The sequence below is a fragment of the Corvus moneduloides genome, chromosome 1 (assembly GCF_009650955.1).
Source record: "Corvus moneduloides isolate bCorMon1 chromosome 1, bCorMon1.pri, whole genome shotgun sequence".
NCBI classification, from domain to species: domain Eukaryota; kingdom Metazoa; phylum Chordata; class Aves; order Passeriformes; family Corvidae; genus Corvus; species Corvus moneduloides.
Genome location: NC_045476.1, coordinates 24,246,493 through 24,271,469, shown reverse-complemented (window position 1 = coordinate 24,271,469; position 24,977 = coordinate 24,246,493). Strand labels below are relative to the sequence as shown.

At 40.0% G+C, this 24,977-nt stretch overlaps 1 protein-coding gene across 3 annotated transcripts in view; it reads left to right on the top strand.

Annotated features, from left to right (window-relative positions):
- The window catches only part of COL15A1 (collagen type XV alpha 1 chain), a 116,544-nt gene that overhangs the window by 44,688 nt on the left and 46,879 nt on the right, over nucleotides 1-24,977 (top strand). For all 3 annotated transcript variants that reach the window (XM_032102202.1, XM_032102213.1, XM_032102194.1), the window contains exons 7-17: nucleotides 260-378; nucleotides 3,155-3,283; nucleotides 3,881-3,907; nucleotides 6,317-6,379; nucleotides 10,030-10,107; nucleotides 11,738-11,800; nucleotides 13,549-13,674; nucleotides 15,766-15,819; nucleotides 17,899-17,934; nucleotides 19,029-19,181; nucleotides 23,058-23,126. In XM_032102202.1, the coding sequence (XP_031958093.1) occupies nucleotides 260-378; nucleotides 3,155-3,283; nucleotides 3,881-3,907; nucleotides 6,317-6,379; nucleotides 10,030-10,107; nucleotides 11,738-11,800; nucleotides 13,549-13,674; nucleotides 15,766-15,819; nucleotides 17,899-17,934; nucleotides 19,029-19,181; nucleotides 23,058-23,126 (917 nt within the window). The remainder of the gene's footprint in view (nucleotides 1-259; nucleotides 379-3,154; nucleotides 3,284-3,880; nucleotides 3,908-6,316; nucleotides 6,380-10,029; nucleotides 10,108-11,737; nucleotides 11,801-13,548; nucleotides 13,675-15,765; nucleotides 15,820-17,898; nucleotides 17,935-19,028; nucleotides 19,182-23,057; nucleotides 23,127-24,977) is intronic.

Genomic DNA, 24,977 nt, shown 5'->3' with positions numbered 1-24,977 from the left:
AGGAAAAAATGATAATGCAATACAGTCCATGACCTTAAAATAGACATTTGTTTTGTAATTTTACTCTCACCTTTCTCTTTTTTTCTTTTCTTTTAAAATTTTCAGAGCTGTTAAATGACTAAGATTAATTTTTGGAATATATTTTAGTCATAATCTGAATAATTTCTTTTTTCATACAACTTGCAGCATCAGTCTCTGATAAATACCTCTGGGCAGGTTTTATTTTGCACTCTCATTAATAAATAATTATTTTATTTAGATTCAGCTGTCATGGAAACTGGACAAGGCAACAGTGAGTCTACCACTGTCACACAGAAAATGTTAAGAGAAGAAGATGGCTCTGGTGCTGATGTTTTGCCAGGAGTAAGCAGAGAGGAGGTCTGTATGATGGGTTTATTACACGCCTAATATTTTTGTCCCAAGAACAGGAAAATCCATGAATTCCAGGTGTTTCTCTGAGTTGGTACCTTTATCTATTCCATCTTAACAGCATGGAGAAATAGAAGATACTTTCTAAGTTCTTGAATGTCTTTTCATGACATCAGATTGAAAAGCACTTGCACTGTGCAGAAGTTTGGATCTGTAACCATTGAAATGGGCTTGAGGTTTTTGACTAAAAAATGAATTTGTTCTTTCAGTTTTGCAGTTTTTTCAGTTTGAATTTAAGAAAGTGAGAAACAAAGAAAATAGCTGACTAAATCCTCATTTTGCCAGGACCAGGAATAACTGTAAATTACATTCAAGCCATCAAAGCTAGTCACATTTTTTAAAGAACCCTTCATCAAATCCCTTATAAAATTAGATTCTCCTTTTGGCTAGGCTCCTGTGGGTGTGGCTCCTAGACAAGGAAACAAAGACCCAATGCAAGGCTGTAGCCTGTCTCTACAGTCAGCTATGACAGCTTCTTTTTGCCTGAAAACACACCGTGTGATGAATGACAGAAATTTAGAATAAAATTTCCACATTGTGTGTGTTTCGTTCAAATGGTTAAGGTTGCTCCTTGCAGGGTCTTCTTGTGTTCCTGTGTTTACTGTGGTAAAAGATAGCAAGTGGTGAAGCATTAAGTTAAGGATCATCCATAGGAGCTGACATACAAGAAATTTCAGTATTTGTTGGAGAACTCCCCAATATAATTCCTCTAACATTTTCATGCCTGCGTTCACATTTTTTTAAAGCAGCACTTCTAATCTTAACTTATATAAATAAATAGATAAACTAAATACCAGATAAACTATTACTATTACCATTTCTTTTTCTTTTCTTTTTTAGGACATTTTTCTTAAATAAAAATCCAGTCTTGACTTAAGAAGTGTGACACCTAAAGCTTAAATCTACTGTGACAAGTAGTTTTGCTACTTATCTTTACAAGTTTTCCTTGACTTTATTTCAATTTCTACGTATTTTTCACTACACAGATACCCAAGATGACTATATATTATGATAATGACCAATCTTTTAGAAAATAATAATTAAAAAAAAAAAGTTGTTACTGCCACTTCTCTCTCAGTTTTTATGTGTACCCAGTGTTACTCCTTTCTAGGTGCAGAATCCAGCATTTGTTCTTGTTTAGTTTGATGCTATTAATCACTGCCCCAATGCTCCAAGCTACCCAGATCTCTCTGCAAGGCCTCCTGTCCTTCAAGACAGTCAGCAGCACCTCCCAGTTTGGAATCATCAGTGAACTTGCTCATGGTGCATTCAAGCCTGCATCCAGGTCATTGATAAATACATTGAACAGAACTGGCCCTAGGACTGATCCCTGAGGAACACCACTGGTGACCAGTCACCGGCCAGATGTGGCCCTGTTCACCACAACCCTTGAGCTCTGTCCTTCAGCCAGTTCTTCACCCAGCACACCATGAACCCACTCATCCCACAGTCAGAAAATGTGCCCCAAAGGATGCTGTGATGGACAGCATCAAAAGCCTTACAAAACCCCAGGGAAATTACATCCACCTCTGTCTCTTCATCCTTCATGTGGGTGACTTCACCATAGAAAGGTAGTGAATTAGTTAAGCAGGACTTTCGCTTTGTGAACCCATGTTGAGTGCTCCTGATAAGTGCAGTGTTCTTTAAATGCCTTTCAATGGTACTCGGTATGATCTTCTCCTTAATTTTTGAGGAACTGAGATTAGTCTAACAGATCTGTAGTTCTTCATCTTCCCTTACACCCTTTTTGTATGCTGGAATAACACTGACTGTCTTCCAGTCAACAGGATCTCCCAAGACTCCCAAAACCTTTGGTAGATGATTGAGAGGTGTCCTGCCATACCATCTGCTACCTCCTTCAGCACTCTAACACTGTATCAACAATCCCGTTATCTCATTCAGGCTATGATCTCTACCCACAGTTTAACTAAATAGATTCTCTTCTAACGCTTCTCCAGATGGGAAAAAATTCTTTGAGAGTTACTCAGGATGTATTTCATCCCTCCTAGTTTCATTAGCTGCCAATGGAGATCAAAATATTCCATTGGTGCTATAAAATATGAGTAAATCCTAGTGCTTATTTCAAAATACAATACTGATTTATGTGGGTTTTTCTGTATAATGTATTTTAATTTAATATGTAATAATGTCCAGGCTTCATTCCTGGAAGGTCTTATTTTGTTCCTGGAATATTTAAATTATTCCTTCTGTTATTCTTACTTTCTCTTAACCAAATACTAATGTTTAGCAATATTTTAGTCTTGCTGTTGTCCATTTTTACTCTTTGTTATCATTGCTTCATCTTCTGCAGCTTTTTAACCAGTATGTAACCCTCTTTTGTTAGAGTCATAAATCTTGGGGAAGTTGGCTAAAGCACTCCTAAACATGTCTATCTTAACTCTCACAATTTTCTCCCTGACAGATTGAGTACGTGAAAACGATATCTTTCAAACCTGCACTATTGACTTAGACTGTGCAGATTATTGTGGATATGAAATTAGATCATAGTCATTTGCATTTAGATGACCAGCTCAGAGAGCAACTTATCTGTTGGTGCATGAATGATCTTTAATTTGGATTGCCTTTGCTGAATGGAATATACTGTTTGTATGGTGCCTACCAGGTTCTGACTGCATTGAACAAAGCAAGGGCTCTAGGAGAGAGGAAAGGGGCGGGGGACAAGTAATGCAACACATTTTTCATATTTCACACTTTAATTGCTCAGGGCCAGAAAGGTCAAGAAGTAGAGGATGGGTCCACAGAATCTCTAGGAGGGTCAGGAATAGGAGATGTGGAAAATGAAGATCAAGGACCTCCTGGTTCTCCGGGGAAACTTGGACAACTTGGTCAGCCTGTGAGTATTTTCTCTCTGTTGAAAGAAAACACATATTTTGGAAAGGTTAATAGTGATCCGTCACACATGCATGAAGAGCTGGAACTGCACAGCCTTGCACACTGTCACCAGTTACACTTCTATGAGATGGGTTTTAGTCCAGCAGCTCAGGAGCATCCTACCTGCACTTCACGTGTCAGTGGCCACACAGGGGCCTAGTGAGTGACAGCCATCAGAAAGCAAAGGCAAACAGCTGCCATGCCAACACACAAATGTTGTCAGAGCAGCAATTCCACCAGCTCCTTGGGCAGTACTGCAGCGCCCTCCCAGCTGTCAGGTTTGAACATGTACAAAGGTACAAGACGCACAGGCCTCCTTCAGTGACTTCTCTATATCCAGGATGTTTCACACTTCAAATCCTTGTGAACCATCAGCACAAGAGGCATGAGATTAAAGAGAGGTGCAAAACATCCCACCGTGCCATAGTGTTTGATATCGTTCTGGTTTGTTATTTTGTCACTGCACGGCACATCACAACTTAACTGCTTGCTTTTCTCTTTTGTTATTTCTATGTTACAGTGTTTTATTTATCTTTCTAACAAAGATGTTTTATTTTAGGGCATTCCTGGTAAAAATGGGTTACCCGTAAGTACTCATTTATACATATTTTGGTTAACTGAATTAAGAAAAACATAACTTTTTTTTGAGGCTCTACTACATTGAGGCTTAAGCAGCGAAGTGCTTTCTTCATCTCATCTCTTTAGAAGACAGTTCTGGTGCTGTAGTTGACATCCTCAGATTGTCAAGCGAGCAAAATCCAGGTCTCTAAGAGAAATTTACGATTTCCCAGTTGCAAAGAAAGAGGCATGGCATGGCATGGCATGGCATGGCATGGCATGGCATAAGCAGCTGTACCAGGAATTCAGCTCTGGTGAGGCTGGCTTTTTTTGCAGAGGGGAATTTCAAAAAGAGGACATACTCAGACTCCTTCTTGGGGGGGTGCTTCACTGACCCTCCATAGACACATGCTTCCATGTTGCCTGCTCCTAACCTCAGCTGCAATTAACTTTGTAGTTAATTGAGAGTACTTTTGATTTGAGATGTACCTCTCACCCCTTTACTCTTGTACAGTAATTTGACTGCATCTTCTGCTTCATCATTCCTGCTTTCCTTTATCTGCGTTCCTCTACTTTACCCTTCTCTGTCACATTTGCTGTCTTCTTCCTGGGGTGTTCCTTCCCAGCTTCTCCAGACAACTCCCATGGCTGGGTCAGTTCACCACAAGCTGCTGATAGCCTGCACACGCATCCTCTGTGGTGAGGTACTGCTCAGCAATGCACACAATAACAAACCTGTAGATGTCATATTCTGTGCATGTCTCAGCTGCTCTTGTGTATCTGTCTTCTGCTGACGCTCTACTGCCTGGCTTCTTTGTTTCCTTTCTCATTTGTTTGTTGCTACCACTTTGTGCATCTTTCCCCTCTCTAAGACCTTACCACCCAGAGGTTGTCACCATTCCCATGTCTGCTCCTCTTTTTCTATACTAATATGTGCCACTGCTGGGAGCTTCCTGACCCTTCCTTGTCCCCTGCAACTGAACCTCAAATGAAACTGGTGTGTTTTAAGATATTAGAAAAACAATTCAGTAGTCATTCGTTGCATGCATTATTGAGCTCCTTCCTGAATGCTGCCTTCAGACAGTGGTATGTTCAAAGAAATGTAGCTAAGTTTGCAAATATTTAGCCAAAACTCAGGCTATGTGTCTTTAGGGTGTTTTTGGACAAGAAGTTTATATTTTACGTATTAACAGAAGCCTGACTACTTTCATGCAGCATATCTTCAAAGAAAATTCTATGAAACCGATATGTCTTAGAGAAAATTCTTCAAATGTAATTCAAATGCTTCAAAACCAATTGTCTTGTCCTTGTGAAAACAATCCTATTTTCTATCATAGACGTCTTGCGACATTGCCTTGTATTTTTTGTAGCTACTCTTTCGTCCATGAGCATCTAGGTTCCAATTTTACATATACCCATGCAACTTTACTATTGGTTTGATGGGGCTTCACTCAGCAATGAAATTAGTATGTTCTACATTTATGTTGGTCATGTGTTTGCTACTTTTCTATGAACCCGCTACCCATTACTCTACAGGAAAAATCATCCTAGGAAAAAAACCCACCCTTCAGTCTTAGAGATACATTTTTCTCCCTAATGACTTTATATAACCCTTTTTTAAAATTAGGGCACTCCTGAAATTTTTCCAGTAGAGTCCATTACCATAGCTGTCCAGATTCCCAAAATGCCAATGGGAAAATACTATTTATTTGCCTTCTGAATATTTTCTTGAGTGTCCTAACTGAATTCATAAGCAGCCCCATTTTATAATAGCACTGACTTTAAAGCTGGCGGGAGTTCTTTCTAGCCAATGAACAAGCCTCTATAGGAAGAGCATATGCATGCTGTATGTAGGTAATATGAAGATATAAAGAAGGGTAATTTGGGATTCATTTGACTGGTGAAGTTTAGAATGGAAAATGGGGTGAAATGCTATCTAGTATCCGACATTACCTGTCAGATGCATGTCCTCAGGAAGGATCCTAGTTGGTAGAAACTTAATAGATGCAGGTTGGTTAAGATAAAAAAAATGTTTCAGTAGATGATGGGAGCAGCCTTAGTTTAATGGTATGATTTGGTGCACTCAGAGCAGCAGCTGGAAGTAGTGTGTTACAAAGATTAGTTTTAAAAATCCTCGCCATCAGTGCTGTGGCGGTCCTGTTGGCACTGTCAAATCCAAATGCAGCCTGGGAGTGTTTCCATCTGTACCCCCCAAACAGGCTTCCCTGTCACTTGGTTGTAGGAAGAGTAGATGTGGTGAGAGGCACATTCTGGGCACTGCCAGGGGCATTCTATGCCAAGTCCCACACCTCCTCCCACTGCACAAACCAAGAGTTAGAATCTAGCACCCTTACATCCAGCCTCTGCTGCTAAGTGTACAGCTGTTCAACCAACATGAAAGAAAATGTCTAATTAAAAAGTTTTTTTTTCCTTTTAGGGTAAAGATGGACTTCAGGGGTTGCCAGGACTGAAAGGAAAAGCAGGCCCGAAAGGTGAAAAGGTATGTGTCCTGTTAATACCCAACAATCAATCAGATACTATATATTCTTGGACATGTACTAATTTGGTACACTCTGAGAGAGAAACAAAAATATGGAATCACAGGAAGAATTTAAACATCCTACTGTTCATCCATGAACGGCTGGATGTCACCATAACAGAATCATAAGTATTTTTCAAGGATGCAAATAAACTTCATCAGTAGAAAAAGTTGGGAATTCACAGGAGAGCTAAGGAAGATGTATTGAACACTTAATAAAGAAAAGTCAGTTGTTGTCTATATCTGCTCTGGGCAACTTACTCTACTGGCTAAGTGACTTAACGGAAGCAGTACAATCACTCTTAGGAAATGAACATAATTGAAATAAGAGTTAAACCATCTGAAGTAACAGCTTGTATCTCTTCTGAGATGAAGTGAGATATAATGGATTAATCTATTATTAAAATACATGTTGTACACAAAGTTGATATACAGATAGTAACTCCAAGTGTCAAATTAATAATCCCTTTCATCTGTTTAACAAAACAATACAGACTTCAAAAACACACAAACATGACCCATATAAATCTCATCTATTCAGATTCAGTTTTAAATGATCCAGAATCATTTCAAAGGTAAAATTAGTCTCCAGTACAGGAATCAGGTCACGAGATTGAATGGCAACCCCCCATCTCTATGTCCAGCTGTAATGGAAAGATGTGTTGGGCAGAGGGTTCTCATAAGCTGAAGAGAAGTAAAGGCATGTGGGGAGCATCTCAGGTACAGCATGATGGGGACACTCCTGCTCTCCTCTGGGACCTGTGTGAGGTACATGTTCACAAAACCAGGCAGCATGGGAGACAAACAGGAGGACTTACAAGTCCATGCAGAGTCACAGGACTACCACCTTTCAGAGGTTACAGAGACATGGTGGGATTGCTCACAACTGGAGTGCTATAGAGTGTGGATACAGGCTCTTCAGGAAAGATAGGCGGGGAAGGCAGATTATCAGTAAGACATTATATCAGTTGTCAACAGGTATTACAGGCACCTAAATGTCATTTGACACTTAGCTTCTTAGGTTTCCTTCAAATCTGCTTTGGTCCTTCTTGTGACCAGAGTTATTTCAAGGGTGCTTGGTACTGATGTAAGTAATTCATGTGTAGGAAGGAAACCATAAAATCACTCAGGACGCTTTCAGTGGAAACAATGGAAAAGATGTTCAAATTATGGCTGTTTACATTTCTTCTATTTATAAGCTAGGGGCAAATTAGCAAATGCATTTTACTTTGCAGCTGCTACAGCCGCAGCTCCTGTTAGGTGACCACTCCAATCTTCAGCAACAAGTGCTGCACCTACACTGCCAAATGGAACAGGCCCAGGAGCTGACTGATTTGCTGATGGTTCAGACTTGCAGGCATGGTCCCTGACAGTGTTTTGGCCTGTATTAAATAGACCTCGCTCAGACAATGCCTCAGGGGTAGCATCAGTTGTTAACTGCTCCCAGTATGCTGCAAGATGAGACTGTGCATAGGTTGGCTCTGTACTCCTCCAGTGCTATCCCAGTAATCTTTTTTCAAATACCCATGCTGATGGATTTCAGTATATTTCTAGCTTTACTTCATGCAAAATGCACAAAAAAACATACTCAAAATACTAGCTTTGAACATGCAGGGCTAAAAGGAGTCCCAGAGCCAAGTACTTAAGCACTGTGAGCCCAGCCAGGCTGTTCTAGCTGACCTCATGGCCAAAGGCCACCCAGCCTTAGTTTATTGATCAGAGTAGCCACCAGAAGGAGAACATTTCAGCAGCAGGAGAGACAGCTTAGCTGTAGAGAGCAAAAGTTATATTGGAAAGGAAAATACTCCAGTAGTCTATTCCTGATTACCTTTATGGCTACTTTAGTAAAGACTTCTTAAGATTAGTTTTTTATTTAAAAACTGGACTAATATTTTCAACGGACACTTAAAAGAGACATTGTGAAGTTAGCAAATGAGTGCTAAAAATCCTAATAGGTTCAAAAGCACTAAGGAAAGCTGACAGTTTCATATGCAGAGCTTTGTCTTGGCAATACTTTAAACAGACACAATTCCTGCAGTAAAAACAGGACAAACAAGAAGACACTGCTCTATTTCTCTATTACACATGTGAATTATTTTTAAGTTATCAGTTGTTCAGAAAATTGTTTCAATATCCAAATCAGTGTGATTTCCTAGGCCTGGCTGTGTTGGTAGGGTGAGCGAAGCTTTAAGAATTGATCTGTAAACACACACAAAAATTCAAAACAGTTATGCTGTCCAAGCACAGTCAACACTTTCCCCAGTATAATAATATCTAAATTTCAGGAACAGTAGTAGGATCCACCTTCTTCTTTCTGGTTCTTCTCATTGAAAATGGAAAGCCAAGAATGAATGGGGCACTACACATCAGTGGAGAGTGGGCAGCTGCCTGTCACTTTTCCACTGTGGTCCGTGTTCTGTGTAGAGATACAGCCATGAGATGCTCCTTGGGAATGGATACAGTTAGGCTTCCTAAAACTGGCTGTGACCCAAATACGAGATCTGGGGTTTTTGTCTTCCTTGCAGTGCACACAAAGTGGAAGAAATTGCATGAAAGCAAGCACCAAACACTGCCAGAAACTAATATAATAGTCATTGGAAAAAAAGTGAAGGATGTGTTAAAATGAATGAAGAGCATCTGTAAATGAACACACTGGCAGACAGGGAAAATAGCCCCAAATTAATTAAACACATTCTCTGTGGATCTGACTGAAGTATCACTATAGAAACCATTCGACAAAGCCACAGGGAACAAAGAGCTCAATGAATACATTTATCTAATGGACTCTGAAGCATAAAGAACAAGTGACCAAGAAGCAGTTAAAAGTCAGTGTTTCCTGCTATGTAACTGAATATGTGAATTTAGAGAATTAAAATGCTCATAAGCCCAGATAGCAAATTGGCAGTTTAGAGGGTAAAGCATAGATCAGTAGAGGCAAAACCTCAACTCTTGACTTGAGTGAAAAATACTGGACTTGAGCAGAAAAGTTATTAAAAGTCATAAACATAAGCTGAAGCAGTTCAAACTAACCTCAGCAAAATGTCAGAGGTGATGTAAGAAACACAAAGTATAAGAAATGGTAGTAATTATGGAAGGAAATGACACATATTTGAACAGGGTCTTTCGTTGTGTTGGCAATAGGTAAAGGTCAACACATAGAAGAAGAATCATGTCATGGTGGTATTGAAAAAAGATTACAGAGGGTAGCAATAAAATCAAGAAATTTACAGATTGAGTACCATGGTGTGACCATGCTGACTACTTATTGATTTATTTATTTATTGGGAGGGCCATATATAATGTACCTTAAAAATGCAAGAGCCACAGTTAAACCTTACTCTGGAAAGACATATGTGCTGCCTAATGCTGTTAACACTGCTTGTACATTTGCAAATTCATTGCAGAAGTTAGAAAAGGAGGAGTTCTTTCTTCCATTGCCAATGCAAAGATCATGTTTCTTGGGAGCGTGTCTTAGAAATTAACAAAGTTCAATCCTGCTCATAGCATCTAAGCAGTCTCTCTTGTGACTGGAAATCCACACAGATTGCAGCTAGTGCTTATAGTCTTTATATGGTTAAATCCTTGTTGATTTATCTTAATTCCCATTTCAGGGTGATCCTGGTGAGGGATTGCCAGGACCCCCTGGACTTCCAGGACCTGCAGGACCATCTGCTCCTTCCAGAGGATTAGTGAGTATTTGGGGTTCTCTGTCAATGAGCTCAGCTTGCCACAGAGGAATCCAGAACTAAATAGGAGGTTTTCTCTGGGAAAGCAGCCTGACTGCCACAGAGATAATCATGTTTTCTAAAACATTCATGCCAAAATGCAAATAAATGTCTGACTGAAGTGTGTGAATTCTATAAGTTACATAAACACCCAGTATTCCCACTTTAAGATGTCAGTGGATGTGTGTGCTCTCCTGTGCAAAAGCAACAATATATGGGAGAACATGAAACAAAAATTTCCACAAAAAGGCATTATAAACCTGAATTATTAATTTCTTCCTGCTACTGAACAGAGAAATGGTTTGACAGTCAGTTATGTTTGCTGTCATTAAATACTAGAACACATATCAACATGATAACAGTGTTTGTATTTTGAATGCTCAGTACTCAGGCAATGTTAAAGAATAAGTTTCAAATCCATCTTTCTGCTGTACTTGGACTTTTCCCACTATGTCTATGAGGATACATGTGCACGCAGCTAAAGAAGGAATCTGGCCTGAATTCTCAGTTCATGGTGTGAGAGCTGATTTTACACGTAGATATAATTCACCACTGACACAGTGGAAATCCTGTGGTGGACTTTTAAAGAAAACCATCTCTCACATTGGGTATTGTGAGTATTTAACAAGACAGTTTGAAACATATTCCACTGGCCAAAATGGATTATATGCTCCCCTGATTCTGGGCCTGTTGAATTATGCCAATATATTTTTGCAGCATAAAAACAGAGTAACAGTGTTCTGCTGCACTATTGAGCCTGCACTGATGCTGACTTCAATAGACCAGCTCCAGATCCCTGGGACAAGGTGCTCCAGTCCAACAGTTTCACCCAGTCAAAGGCCACTTCCATAAATGTAGCAGTGAACACCAAGTCCTACACTGCCTTTACTTTCTTGTTCTCTGTGACAGCAAGTTTCAAGGCCTTTTATTCTGTAGTGATGTGGAAGTCTCAGTGCAGCCAGGGAATGCATCCTCACCTCTCATGCATTTGAAACATTAGCTTTGGTACTGTGATAGGTAGTGCTTCTCTCTGTGCTTTTCTTTGTAGTTTGCAAAATGTACACAACTATGAAACTCACCAAGGACTAAACACTATTTTCTCAACAGAAGGTTTTAGAAAGGGCTTCAGTATATTGATGTATCTTTATAAAAGTCATCTTTTTGATTCCAGTTGCAGGAATCTCAGAATCTGACTTTTTAAATAAGGGGCACATTGTAGGAAACTGGGGTTATTTGTAAGGTCTTCATTTTAGGATATTCTTAATGTTGGCGGGTGTCTTTCTGAAGTTAAAATTTTTCTGAGATATTACTTCAGTTCACTTAACAGTCACATAGCATGTGTGTCCTGCAGGACAATTATTACTGTGCTCATAGAGCACCTGCAGGTAAATACAGTGCTCAGTGACTAGAGAAGAAGATGGTAGGAAACACCAGAAACATAAGTGAAATGTTTTTGTTGTATTATAATTTATTTTACCGGTGACAGACTGCTGTAAGGATATTGATGGTAGCTGTATTTCCAGTAAATGTCAGTGATACTTGCATTAGTCATCTTTAGAACCAATAATTCAAAACCGAATTCTCCTAATTTCAGAATAGACTTGAACCTGAAGAATCAGGTTCTGGAGATACTGACAGAGAGACTGAGATTTTAAGGGTAAGTATATATTCATATTTCTCCTAATAAAGAGCTTTATTTTACTCGTGCAAGTTGTAGAAGGTCAATTTCATAATGCAAGTTTTATACATGCTTAATTTACAGCATTTGTAGGGTTTCATTTCAAGATGAGAAAAGGCCTAAGAGCTTGTGAGTGGGGAAGAAGTATGAGACAGAAGCAGGCCAACAAAGAAATAATGGCAAGAGGACTTTTTAAAATGAGAAAATGCTTTTAATCTGACTATGAGAAGACAGTAAAGAGGAGAGAGAGGTGAATCATAGATTCATAGAAGCACAGAAAGACCTTAAATGTCATCTTGTTCCAGTGCCTCTGCCATGGGCAGGGAAGTCTTCCACGAGACCAGGTTGCTCAGAGCCCCATCCAACCTGGCCTTGAACACTTAAAGGGATGGAGCATCCACAGCTTCTACAGACAACCTGTTCCAGTAACTCACCACCCTCACAGCAAAGAATTTCTTCCTAATATCTAATCTAAACCTACTCTCTGTCAGATTGCCCCTTATCCTGTTACTACATATCCTTGTAAACCAACCCTCTCCTGTTCTCTTGTAAGCCACCTTTAGTCAGTGCAAGGTGCTATATGACCCTAGTCTTTGCTTTTTTTGAATTTGGAGGACCTGTTTAAAAAAATAAGTGTGCCTGTATGACATGCTTTATGGTGCAGCTTTCTGGTGAACGGAACATCAGTAACCCTGCAGATTTCTGAGTTCCTTATGGTTCCTATGAAGTCCAGGATGCTACAGCATGGAGGCATCTGCTTTGCAACACAACTAGCGATATTTTTAATTCTCTCAAGCTGGTTTCTGCCTCTGGATTTCTTTTCTGGTTTTTGGGTTTTTTTCCTCAAAAGTGCTTAATGCCTTATTCTCAAGGCCCTTCAGGAGATAATTGCCACATGCTGGAAGTTAGCTATCTTGCCTAATATAGGAGCCTCTTTAGATGCCCTTTGTAGGTAACAAGACAGGGGAGTGCCCTGCAGAAGGCCCTGTTTACTGTACTGAAAATCCAAGATGACCCTCTTCCTGACAGAATCCTGTATGTGGCTCTAAGTCAGAATTAAAGATTTCCTGACTTAAAGTGCCATGGCCCAAAATTTCAAGCTCTCCATGTTTGCCTGCTAATGCAATCAGTAACACATATGGGCTTGCACATGAGAGGGAATAATTGCAAATGTACTGTTTCTCCTAAAGTAACATTTCATTCATTTAATTCAATTTAAATACCTCTGCTCATGTCTGTGAGATCTTTAGAGTGGAGGCCAGTTCTACAGCATTAAACATGAATAGATATTATCAGTGCTCTAGCAATAACATGGTGAAATCCTATGAAATGGTAGAGAAAAAACCAACCGCTTCCCTCAGTACAATGATCCCTTGGTTTCGTTATGGTTGGGTCTCTTATCACCAGGTTGATCCTTAGGATATGTCTGAGATATTCACTGGGCTACAGAGAGCTGACACAAAATTTTTTGGTTTTCAATTTCTTGCTTGCTGATGCGTCCTATGAGGTGGCACAGGTCAGAGAGCACAGGTGAGGGAGGTCAGTGTGACCCCATGTAAGGGTGTATCTGTGAAACTAAAATTGGTTCTCAGTGAAGCAGAAGTGGGGTAGAAAGCCAAGCTGAGTTTTACGAGCCTGAACAGCCTTATGTGAGCTCTTTCCTGTTCTACGGATATAGAAATGAACCTGGCTAGGGTAATTTCTAACAGTCCTGCTGATTTATCCAGGGTCTTCCTGGGCCACCAGGCCCTCCAGGACTGCCTGGTCTTCCAGGAAAGCCAGCACCTGATTCAGGTGTAGGACCTCCTGGGTCACCAGGAGAAGATGGAGCTTCTGGGGAACCAGGCCCTGAAGTGAGTACCCTTTTGTTCACAAATATTGATGTTGTTTCTGTCCTGCAACACTAAGTTCTAAGACTTACAGTTTGTATAATTCTTAATAAAATTGGAGAATATTTTTAATTTAAGAGCTTGGATCTTACCCGAGTTTTTTACCAAAAAGAAAAAACAACACCAAAAACCAGAAAATTTTTGTTAATGAAATCACATTACTGCACAGCAGTAATGTACATTTGACAGACAGATACTGGTAAATCTGGACCAGAATAAATTAAAAGTAAGAATGCTTTTGCCAACACTGAATAAGACTAAGTATTAGTTTTCCTGTGGTGCTTTCAGGAAAATGAAGTTTGCTAAATCACCTACATAAGCCACAGAGAATTTCTAGAATAAACTGAATTTTCCTCTTTTCTCTTCCTTCCTTTTCTTCAGCTAGGTAGAAACACTTATTCCTGTGGACATGTGAAATGTAGTTCTACTGTAAAAAATGTTGCTAAAGTTCGACTTGGAAATAAATCCTCAATAAAGTGTTTTCTTCAGTGAAGAAAACCAATTTTTTTTAGCATTGAACAGCTCTGAGAATCCTCTCTGGAACTATGAGATTAGCTCAGTTGGTTGGAGCATGGTGCTGTTAAAGCCACAGTTGTGGGTCTGATCTCTGTGCGGGCCATTCATCTAAGAGCTGCACTCAGTGATCCTTGTGGGTCCTTTCCAATTCAGAATAATCTCTGATTCCATATATTTACTAATACAGTTCCTTTATTCCCTATCAGCCACCTGCCAGTAGAAGTTGTTCTCAGGACTAGATTTGGCCTGTAAATTCATGCCACCCTCAGGGTGAGTCACCATTTCTGTACCTGACAAGGTGTAATTAGCATATATCAAGGAAGTGTATGGGTGGCAGGTGTTAAAAAGGAGATCTCACTATACCTCAGTTGTCTTGGAGGATGTTTTTTTGAGGATAACCAAGTTGGGAGTTGATACAAAATCTAAAAAGTGTTTGTCCATCCAGATGGAAAGCAGCATCTTTTGTGCAGAAGGAAATTAAGCACCCAAAATCTTTAATATGGGATTCAAGACGCACGTCCATGGGAAGCCAATGAAACCCGTTGTTCTTTACTGATTGTAATATGGATGGCAGTATAAATTTAAAAATCTGAAATAACAGATTTCATCTAACTGCTAAGCTCTCAACAGTACCTTTTTCTTTTCTGAATCCAAGACAGATGAAATTCTATTGAGGATTACAACTGTAATTTTAAGAAAATCCATTGGCAAGTCTTATAAAGTAGACATTGTTACCCTAATGTTTTATTGACTACATTCAATAAAGTGCAGTGTTAGATTAAAAGGTCCTCTATAACACCTTCTTTGTAATTCAAAATGTACTTTCAACTTTCCTGACTGTGGCTGTTTCTATATCTTTAGATTATAAATTAATTCAAATGGTCTAGGACATAGTACTAAAATTTGCCATAAAAGAATAATGTAAAAGCATGGGGAGGTTAGGCCCAGACTCATTGTTCCCATGTGAGGGTATCACTGGAGTTGTGTGAATCAAGAACACTGTCAACCCACTGGCTTTTCTGTTTGCAGCGACACAGAAGTCTCCTGTTTGACACCATTCCCTCCATATCACAACTGCTTTTAATGATTCTGCCACACAGAAAACCTGGCCACTTCTGATTTTGTCAACACCAAGGTTTCCTCAGCTGTTGTCTAGCACTGGCATTGCCAAAAGTGTGGATAACTGAGGTGCCTGGGGATTTCAACCCCTTCGTGTCTTTTACAGGATTGTCAACACCTGCTTGGATAGCACCATTATTTTTCGTGCTAATGTTATATTTACGCTATGCTGAGTTTTATTTTCGTTTATTATTTTATTATTGTTGTATAGTTTCCTATTAAAATATACTTAAATATTGGTTTGATACAAAGCCAAACTCTCAGAAGACAAGAAATAAAGGTGTTACAACTTAGTGGCATGAGGTGCTGCACATTAGTCTTTCATAATGCTGTATCATCAGTTGGTCCAAAATACTCACACACATGTTCTAGAAATCGGGCTCTCAAGTGGCACCTGCTTTAGATTTACCGTCATTGCAGGGTCCTCCTGGCCGTGATGGAGTGGCTGGCCCACCAGGATGGAAGGGAGAAAAGGTGAGTTAAATGTCTGTCTTGCTCCTACTTCAGTGGAAAATCTTCGCCAATTCTAGGCTGTAAAAATCATAAACAGTTGTCCCTGCAACAGAAGAGCATCTGGCTTCAATATTTTTTAATGGAATCCAGATACTAATGGTTTATTAGAGCACATCTCAAAAGGCATATTCAGAAATCAGAATTTCCTATTGGATACTATCTCATTTTCTGCAGCATGCAATATTCGATATGCAGTATGAACTACTCTGTTGTGATGTGCCATTCAAAACCCAGTCATGACTGGGCTCAGACAGGTGAGTCTGTAGTGGGAAAGAGAGAACTCCAGTTAGTCCAGCCTGGCACAGAGTCACAGCACATTATATGACAGGGGAGAAGAGCCTGAAGGAGCACAAACCATTTAATCTGGCAAACAGGAGACAAAGCCATGGCCTACCCTGGCTGGATACCAGGTGCCCACCAATGAAGGACTGATGGGTCAAGATAAGGACCAAGAGATCACTCAGCAATTACTGGCACAGGCAGAACAGACTTGACTTGGGGAAATTAATCTAACCTATTGCTAATCAAAACGCCATTTTAAGCACCATTTTTTTACACCCCACTTCAAGAAGGATGTGGAGAAAACCGAGGCAAAGACTACAAGACAATTTCATCCTCCAGTGAGCTTCAAAAACACATGTTACGTACAAGAACTTGCAAGTAAATTCCCAAGGGTACATCGTAAGCTCACACACTGTAAGGGAAATGAAAAGGCAAGTCTTAAATGACCAGAATATTGATTCCTTTTTATCTCTGGAGGCTGAAGTTTTTGAGTTGTGGTATCAAAAGCCTGAGGTCGGTAAAAGTGCAGCACACATGGGAACCAGCAGCTATCCAGAAAGTGCAGCATGTGTGTTATAAAGCAGGCACCTGAAACCTGGGTCCGTTGTAATCAGTGGTGTGTGTTTTACATGAGGGAGCCCAAGAACAGAAAGAAGTCTAGCTGAAGTAAACGGAACATGAATTGTATATTATAGGAAGAGATTGATGTGGAAAAAGAAGCAATTGGAAGAGAAATTAATTTTTTTAAAAAATCATAACCCTCAAAAAAAAGGACTAAAATATTTTGCCTCACTGAGTCTGTCTGCTGCATTGTGTATATTTGATAAAAGTTCGATTAGAATTGAAGCACTATGTATTTGCACCTGCTCAGTACAAGTAAGTGTTTTTTTCATTTTTGCTATTTTCTTTTTCTGAAAACCCTGCTTTAATTTATATTGCACTATCTGTTTTGATCATAATTCCAAATTAATCCAGAGAAGATTACAGGAACAACAGGATGCACTGAAAGTAAATTCAGTTTGTTCATTGGAGTGACACTTGACATGGAGTTTTGCCATTGCTTTTAGAAAAAACATTATTTTACTCCTGATGCTTATTCATTTTTTCAGACTTTACTCAATAAATATTTCTGCTGAATGAGTAAGGACAGGAGCTTGCCAAAATAAAAAATAATTCCACTAGATTCAGAGCAATTTGGAAAAGAATTATTTGCATGCATTATTATTGTCTTTCTGTCTATTCCATGGACTAGAAATGGAAAAAAACTGTATGCAAGTAAAGTGTATAAAAGCAAACCTTGATAAAATCTTGACTACTTCAGAGGAACCTTAAAATTTTCCTAGTTGTCACATCCTGTGTTTGGAAGGGTGCTCTAGACAACTTGAATGGGACCAGTTTCCTGTTCTCTTATATCCCACAAGAATTTTGACGTTTGTGTTCGGAAGCATAAAGATGTGACCTGAAATGCTTAATTCTGTGTCCTCCAAACCCTTAAAATCTGCAGCAATAATTGAAATACAAGATTGCGTCCAGTCAGCATACCAGACCAGAGCTATTAATGTGTTCTTCTAATTCCTGAATTATAGATTGTTTTTGACTGAGAGGTCTGATATTCCAGATTAAGGGCTTCGTGTAAAGGACATCAAATCAAACAACACAGAAATCTGTGGGCATTTTTATTAAGGAAGACTACCACAAATGTGTTTTTGTTGCCTAATAGTCTTATTCTAAGTATTTAGGACTGATCTTCTTTTACAGGGTGATCAAGGTCTACCTGGTTCTGCTGGTCCAAAGGTAACAAAAAGGACAGTGTCTTTATAGAATGATGGCATCACTGTGATACAGCACATTACTGAAAAGGGCTGAGAAATCTTTAAGATTATTATTGTGTAACCTAACGAAGTAGGCAAACCTGGTTTCTCAGTTGGCCAGAATGCTTCTCTATGAAGCATGGTGTAGTTGGTTAACCTTGGCTGGATGCCACTCTATCACCCCTTCCAAGCAGGACTGGGGAGAGAGAATAAGATGGAAAACAATTTGTAGAGATAAGGCAGTTTATAAAAGCAAAAAGGAAGTAGAAGTTCGCATGCATATAAACAAAGAGAAAAAAAGTTTAATCTCTACTTCCACTTCCCATCAGTGAGTAATGTTCAGCCACTTCCTGGGAAGCAGTTGCTCTGGAAGGCAAACACTGTAAAATAATGAATGCCCCCCAGTCCTCCTCCCTCCCTTTTATATCTGAGCTGACATCATATGGTCGGGAATATCCCTTTGGTTAATTTGGGTCAGCTATTTTAGCCTAGTTGTGTCCCCTCCCAGTATACTGCCCACTCACAGCCCACTTGATGGGAGGAGGGGAGGAGGGGAGGAGAGCATGTTAAAGAGACAGCACTGATGCTGTGCCAGTGCTGCTCAGCAGTAGAAAAAACACTGGTGTGTTATCAACACCTTTCCAGCTACAAATGCAAAGCACAGCACTGTGAGGGCTGCTAAGGGAAAATGAGCTCCAGCTTAGCCAGAACAAATACACATGACCAGAAGGTAGAGAGATGTGATACTCCCTCTCTACTCTGCCCTCATGAGAGCCCACCTGGAGAGCTGTGCCCAGCTCTGGGACCCCCAGCACAAGAAAGGCATGCACCTGCTGGAGCAAGTCCAGGGGAGGGCCATGAATATGGTCGGTGGATGACCTCCCCCTGGAAATGTTCAAGGCCAGGTTGTATGTGGTTTTGAGCAACCTGGTCTAGTGGAAGATGTCCCTGCCCATGGCAGAGGGATTGAAACTTGATGAGCTTTCCAACCCAAACCAGTCTGTGATCCTATAAATCTACTCACTTGCATCTAGATACGTATATTCAGTATATCAATAGACTGCATCTTTATTTTAGGGTGATACTGGAGTCACTGGATCAATAGGCCCCAAAGGAGAAGCTGGCCCTATTGGGTCTCCTGGAAAACCTGGACCACCAGGACCTCCTGGGCCTCCTGGGCCCCCTGGACCTCCTGGACCACCAGGACTAAGCTACAGCTTGGGATTTGAGGTATTTTTCTATTCTGAAGTTTGTTGTAACTGTGGATATATTTCCTCCAGAGTAAAGACAGTGACCACCTGTATATTTCATGGATGTTTAAGGCTGAATTGATAACAGAGTAACTTGTTCTAGATTGAAATTTGCATTGGAGTGCAAATACAGAGATACATGTTGGTCATTTCTGACCTCATGACCTGTTCTACTTAGAACAAAAATGTTCTATTAAAAATATAAAATTGCAGATGTTACTTTTTCTACTTCTGAGGATAATACCCTCATCGCTTAAAAATATGAGATTGGGCAAGCTCCAGATGAGTTTTACATATAATTTGAGAACTGCTCATTTGGATAATGTTGTTGGAGCGGAAAGTGGCTTTGCAGTAAAGAAAGGCAAGGGAAGAATGCCCAGGTTCAAGAACTAGAGCTGCTGCATTAACATCTTTGGGAAGAGAGGTCAAGAAATTATCAATATCAATATTCATATTTGTGTCTTCCCTTTTCTTTTTCCTTTTTTTCCATGCATCTTTCAATTCTAATTTAGCTGTTTTGCTCAGGAAAGTCTTTCCAAAGCTCTTTATGTCATGGGATATAATAAGGTTTGCACAGTAACACAGGGCAGTCTCATCAGAGAAGTAAAAATGCTTGACCAAAATTACTGGCCATCTGGAGAACTGCTGCAGTAAAGTGGTGGTGTTTAAAAGATACCAGTTTACTTGGCTGTTTCTCTTAATATCTACCCCATCTCTTCCGTATTTTTCTTTTCTTTACTCTACAGACACTTTGAGGTGTCACAGACCACTAATGCTTGTTTAGAGACCTAATTTGCTTTCTGATGTCTGACTAAAAAATGTTGTACTATATACAAAACTGGTTAATAACCTCACTGATGTCAGTGAATTTCAATGGACAAAAAATATCTCAAGCAGCTCACAAGTTCTTAATTGCCCGTACTGAAATTGTTAGCAAGGAACAGCATGAAGTCTAAGCACACAAACCTCCTCTGCCTTATCTTTGGCACACTACAAAGGCTGGTACAGTCTCTCCCCTGAATAAATACCTACTAATCTCAGATTGAGTAAAGGACCACTGGCAAATCATATCTTCATCCCAGGCCTGGTCTGAGTTTTAGCCCAGAATGATGGCTTCTCTGACTTCCAGTCATCTTCTGTGACCTGTGAGGACCCATTCTTAAGAGATTCTCCACTTTTCCCTATTCACACTATTTGAGCAGAAGGCAACATGCCCCTATTATGTCAACAAAGAGTTGTCCTGAAATTAGGTGCATAGGATCAAACTCTGCCACTTTTAATACTTAAGTCTCAGAGGAGCAAACTTAGCAGATGAGCAGGAGAGAGTGAAAACTAGGAGTCTCCTCTTTTATGGATGCATATGCAGAAAGATCTGAGCTCTAACTGCAGTAACAGTATCTTGACTGGCTTCATCTTGAACTTTATCTAGTCCAAACAAAATTGGCATGATTGTCGTTTTCCTGAGAGGAATACTACTGTAAACAGGCTTGCTAGCTGTAGCTGATCTTTTGGATGCCCACCCCTGCCATCTGTTGAGGCAGCACCATGGTCTGCCAGTTTGTTAGGGTGACACTACCTTTTGGGTGGCAGTCTGTTTATTGCTGTAAGGCTGTTTCTGCAAAACACTCCTGTTAGCACTTGTTAGCATCTGTGATCAGCTATGTGCAAAAACCAAATGGCATGGTGTTTGCTGGCACTTATGCTTGCCAAAAGAACAGTTTGAGCTGCAGAAGGTACCTGGTAAACCCATTAAAAACATGCAGATGTCAAAAGAGATGATGTGTTATATAAAGCAGGCATCAAGCACTCTCTTAAAGGGAAAAACAGACTGGCACAGTGCAGTCAAGGGAAAGGACCCAGAAACACAGTTTGTGGTTTACCCTAAGCAGTGAGTGTTCGGTTAAAAAGGCCAAAGAGAATATGAGGAGATTTTCTGCTGGTATTTGATACACTCATTGCTGATGGAGGAGCAGAATGGAAGTCTGAATAACATTCAGTCAATCTCAGGTGAAGTGGCACAAATGGTCTTTTGCCTTGGTCCACCAAAAAGAAGGAACTGATTCCAGCTGTGCATTCCTTCTGCTTCTCTTACTCCTGTGGAGTTGGCAGAAATGGTTAGAAGAACAGGATCTATCTTTTGCAGTGGAGTAAGGTCAGCTGGTGTTTTCCATACCTTTGGTGAAAAGCTGTCATTCGATAGCAGCTGAAGGTCATCTAACTGGTGTCTCACCCTTTCCCTTTTCACCTTTTCCTGAGTGCATCACAACTGTGCTAAGCTGGGCCATTTCAAGTCACCAACGGGCAGGAAGCTAAGTAAGCCAGGAGTATGCATCCTCTAAACATGGTAAGCTGACACAAGGGCTTGTCATCACTAGGAGGCGGAGATTCTCCTTTGCTCCTTTTTCTTCTCCCATCTGCAGACATTCTTGGCACATGCCTGCCCTTCACACGCACTAAGATTCAGTATTCCATCAATTCTTCTGCAACCCAATACAATTTACTAAAATTTTAGAGAACACTTGTACCCCAAAAGTAACATATTTTCTGCCATTTTAGTCATCTAAAGGAAAGTGAGGGGATTCAACACATGACGCTGATGTTGCAAATGAAGGCTGTATGGCTGTGAGTAACAAAGTGAAAAAAAGAAAGATTAAGATTTTCCCTTTTCAGAAAAAGGAAACAATTAAGCCAGCACAGCTGCAACTAAAACTACAGCTTAAAGCAAATGGACAGTTCCCGGCTGGCATGGTTCATCCAGATGTTTTGAAGCACAGTCTGACAAGTTTAGACTAGGCACAAGCCAAGGGATAGGAACATGATAGGTGCTGGGGCTGAAACAACAATTAGGGCAGCCTGCAGTTTTATTTCTTGGCTGCTTTGGAATTGCTAGCTCCTGCTTCTGCCATGGATCTGGAATGTCATAGAACAATGAAAGCTGGAGGGAGGTTGCTGCTTTCTGTGTAGTTTCCTGTAAAACTTTTAAAAAATCTCCATGGGAAATACGGAGGCTGCTCTCAAGGACTCCCACTACGCGGAGACTTGTTTCTGAAGCAGAGGTTAATGGAAATGGACAGTGGGCTGAAGCAGATGACCTATAATGAAAGTCTCAGGTAACTGAACTTGCTTAGTCTGGAGAACACTTAACCTTCATCTCTGGAATGTTCCGAGGCCTGAGGTTCCAAAGCCCTAAATGACCTGATTGTAATTCAGTGTTGACACCGCATTCGACAAGAAGATGGGGCAGGCAGCCTCTGAGAACCCTTTCAACATAATTAATTCTACAATTCGATGGTGGAAATTTTATTTCTCCTCAATTTCATTAAGCAGTATTTTAGGCAGGAGTTCAACATTCAGCTCTGAGAATTAGGAAGAACCTTTATTGGTGAAAAGTGATTGCTGCTCTTGACAAACTGTTTGCAAGTTCTCCCTGAAATAAATCAGTTCTGGTAACCCTTACTAGTCATTAGTGTTTCCGTAGCTGGGTGGCAGGTAAATGCTACACAGAAAAATACACTTAAAAGTGTGCTTAAACATAGTACATGCTGTTTCACTTCTGCCTGATGCCCTTCTGCCTGAAGTCCTGGAGCAATGGTGTCAACTTGGCGAGACAGTAAAGACCAGAGTTTCTGTAAGGAAGACCAACATGTTTTTATCACATTTGAGCAGAGCCTATCACCAGGACATCATCCATTTGCCTCAGAAAAAAAGTTAATGAGAAAAGATAAAAATATTTGTGTTCAGTATGTTTCCAGTTTTTACAGAACTTCAGAAAACGGAGCAGTTAAAAAAAAAAAAACAGAAAAAAACCCCAAAAGATAAATTCTTAAATTCTGTAGCATTTTGTCTTTTCCATTAGGATATGGAAGGATCAGGTAGCATTGACCTGTTAAGTGAATCGAGAATTTCCAGATCAAGGGGGCCAAAGGTAAGTGGGTGTTTTGGGGGAGGGGAAGTATAATTTGTTGTTTCGTTGTTTGGTTTGGTTTGGTTTGGTTTGGGGTTTTTTTCAAAAAAAAGTTTCCTCCTTTCTGCTTTTTGGAAACATATAGCCCCAGTCAGCCATAGGTTGAAATGGATTCACTTGCCCTAGAATGTCATTACAATAACTGTGTCCTCCAAAGAATTGGAATGGTATTTCTCTGATACCTCATTAGCTAGTGATTTTTAGATTCTGCTCTGATATATTTTTGAAATATTAAAGGGTGAAATGAGGGTTTTCATGTTATCTAGCTCTCTATTTCTTCTTTCACCCTAATAGATTCCCTTCTCACTTACAAAGGTGAATCACACATACGAAGATGAAACTGAAATGTTATAGTTTGACAACCAAATATGTATAATCTGACATGCCACTTTTAAACTAAAAATTTGCTCCCAGTAGTATGGCAGCAATGTCACAGACAAAGGGATACTTTTTTCTTCATCACTGTGTCTCAGGAGATTTTTTGCTAGTGTGGGCCACTTAAATCAAGTAGAGAACGTGGGAATATAATGTATCAGTACCTACCAGATCATTTGGATTTATTGTCATTCTTAACAATAGAAGGAGCTCCAGTGGTTAGTCTGGCAACAAAAGGAGACAAAGGCATGATCCAGTAGCTGCTTATGAGTCTCTGAGGGGCAACTATAAATATGATGAAGCCAAACTGTTCCTTGTAGTGCCAGATGGTGCAGCAAGGGACAGTGGTCACAATTTGCAGCTTGTGTTTTTCAGGCTAAGCCTTAGGAGAAGGCTGTTCACTAGGAGGCTGGTGCAGGACTAGGGCAATTTGCCCAGGGAGGTTGCAGAAGATCTGATCTTGAAGTTACCAAGACTTTGCTGGACAGAGACATGACTGACCTGATCTGAAGCTGGTGACAGTTCCGCTTCAGGGGATGATTGGATTTGATAGCCTCCACAGGCCTGTGGAAGCCTGTGTCTGTGATTCCATGAATCATCAGAAACCAACTGAACCCTGGAGATAGGAGTGACTTTGAGCGGCTCTTTACTGTGTTGGCTTAAAGTACTAGTAATTGTGAGTCACTGAAGTTACAGCTGGTAGCTTAGAGAACTTTGCTTCCTCTTACGTATTTTCCTAGATATTAAAAATAGCACAAAAATACAGTTACAAAAATAAGTATTGAATCTGTTAGCTGAAACAAGGAGGTGTCCAAAACCAGGGCTGGAATAGCAGATTCTGACCTGCCTTAGTCACAGCCTTACTCACATTTGGTTTTGTAACAGGCATTGTTTCCAAATCACTCAGCTATAAATATTTTTAAAATGTCTTGTTGCACTTGAATAAAATTTTCCTGTTACTGCTTAATTATTCTGCAAAGCCTGAGTCAGTAAAGAGGGTAGATGAGAAAAAGAAGATAAGAAAAACAAGAATTTTGCAGTGATTATGAAATTGCTTTTACATAGTTACTGGTACTGCGTTATGGGCCCTTTACACCTTATCACAACCCCAGAGTACCCAATGGTGTTTAGGTGAAAACAGAGTATCTGCTTCTAAGGGGGCTGAAACTCAAAACAGCTGCTAGGAAATAAATTACTTTTGTTGGCACCATCTTTGTTAAGATTCTTGTTAATCTTTAATCAGAAAGTAGTGGTTGTGTTTTGAAGTAGAAATATCAGATTTATTTTTTCTGATGACTTCAGCTCTCATTTCCAAGGTTTCTATTCTTTTTCTTCCACAGATCGGTGTAAAGTTTCATTGGTGTTTTCTCATTATTTAGCATTACCATTTATTAGTGCCTTCATATTCCAGATAAAGACAACTCAATCACTTCGTTG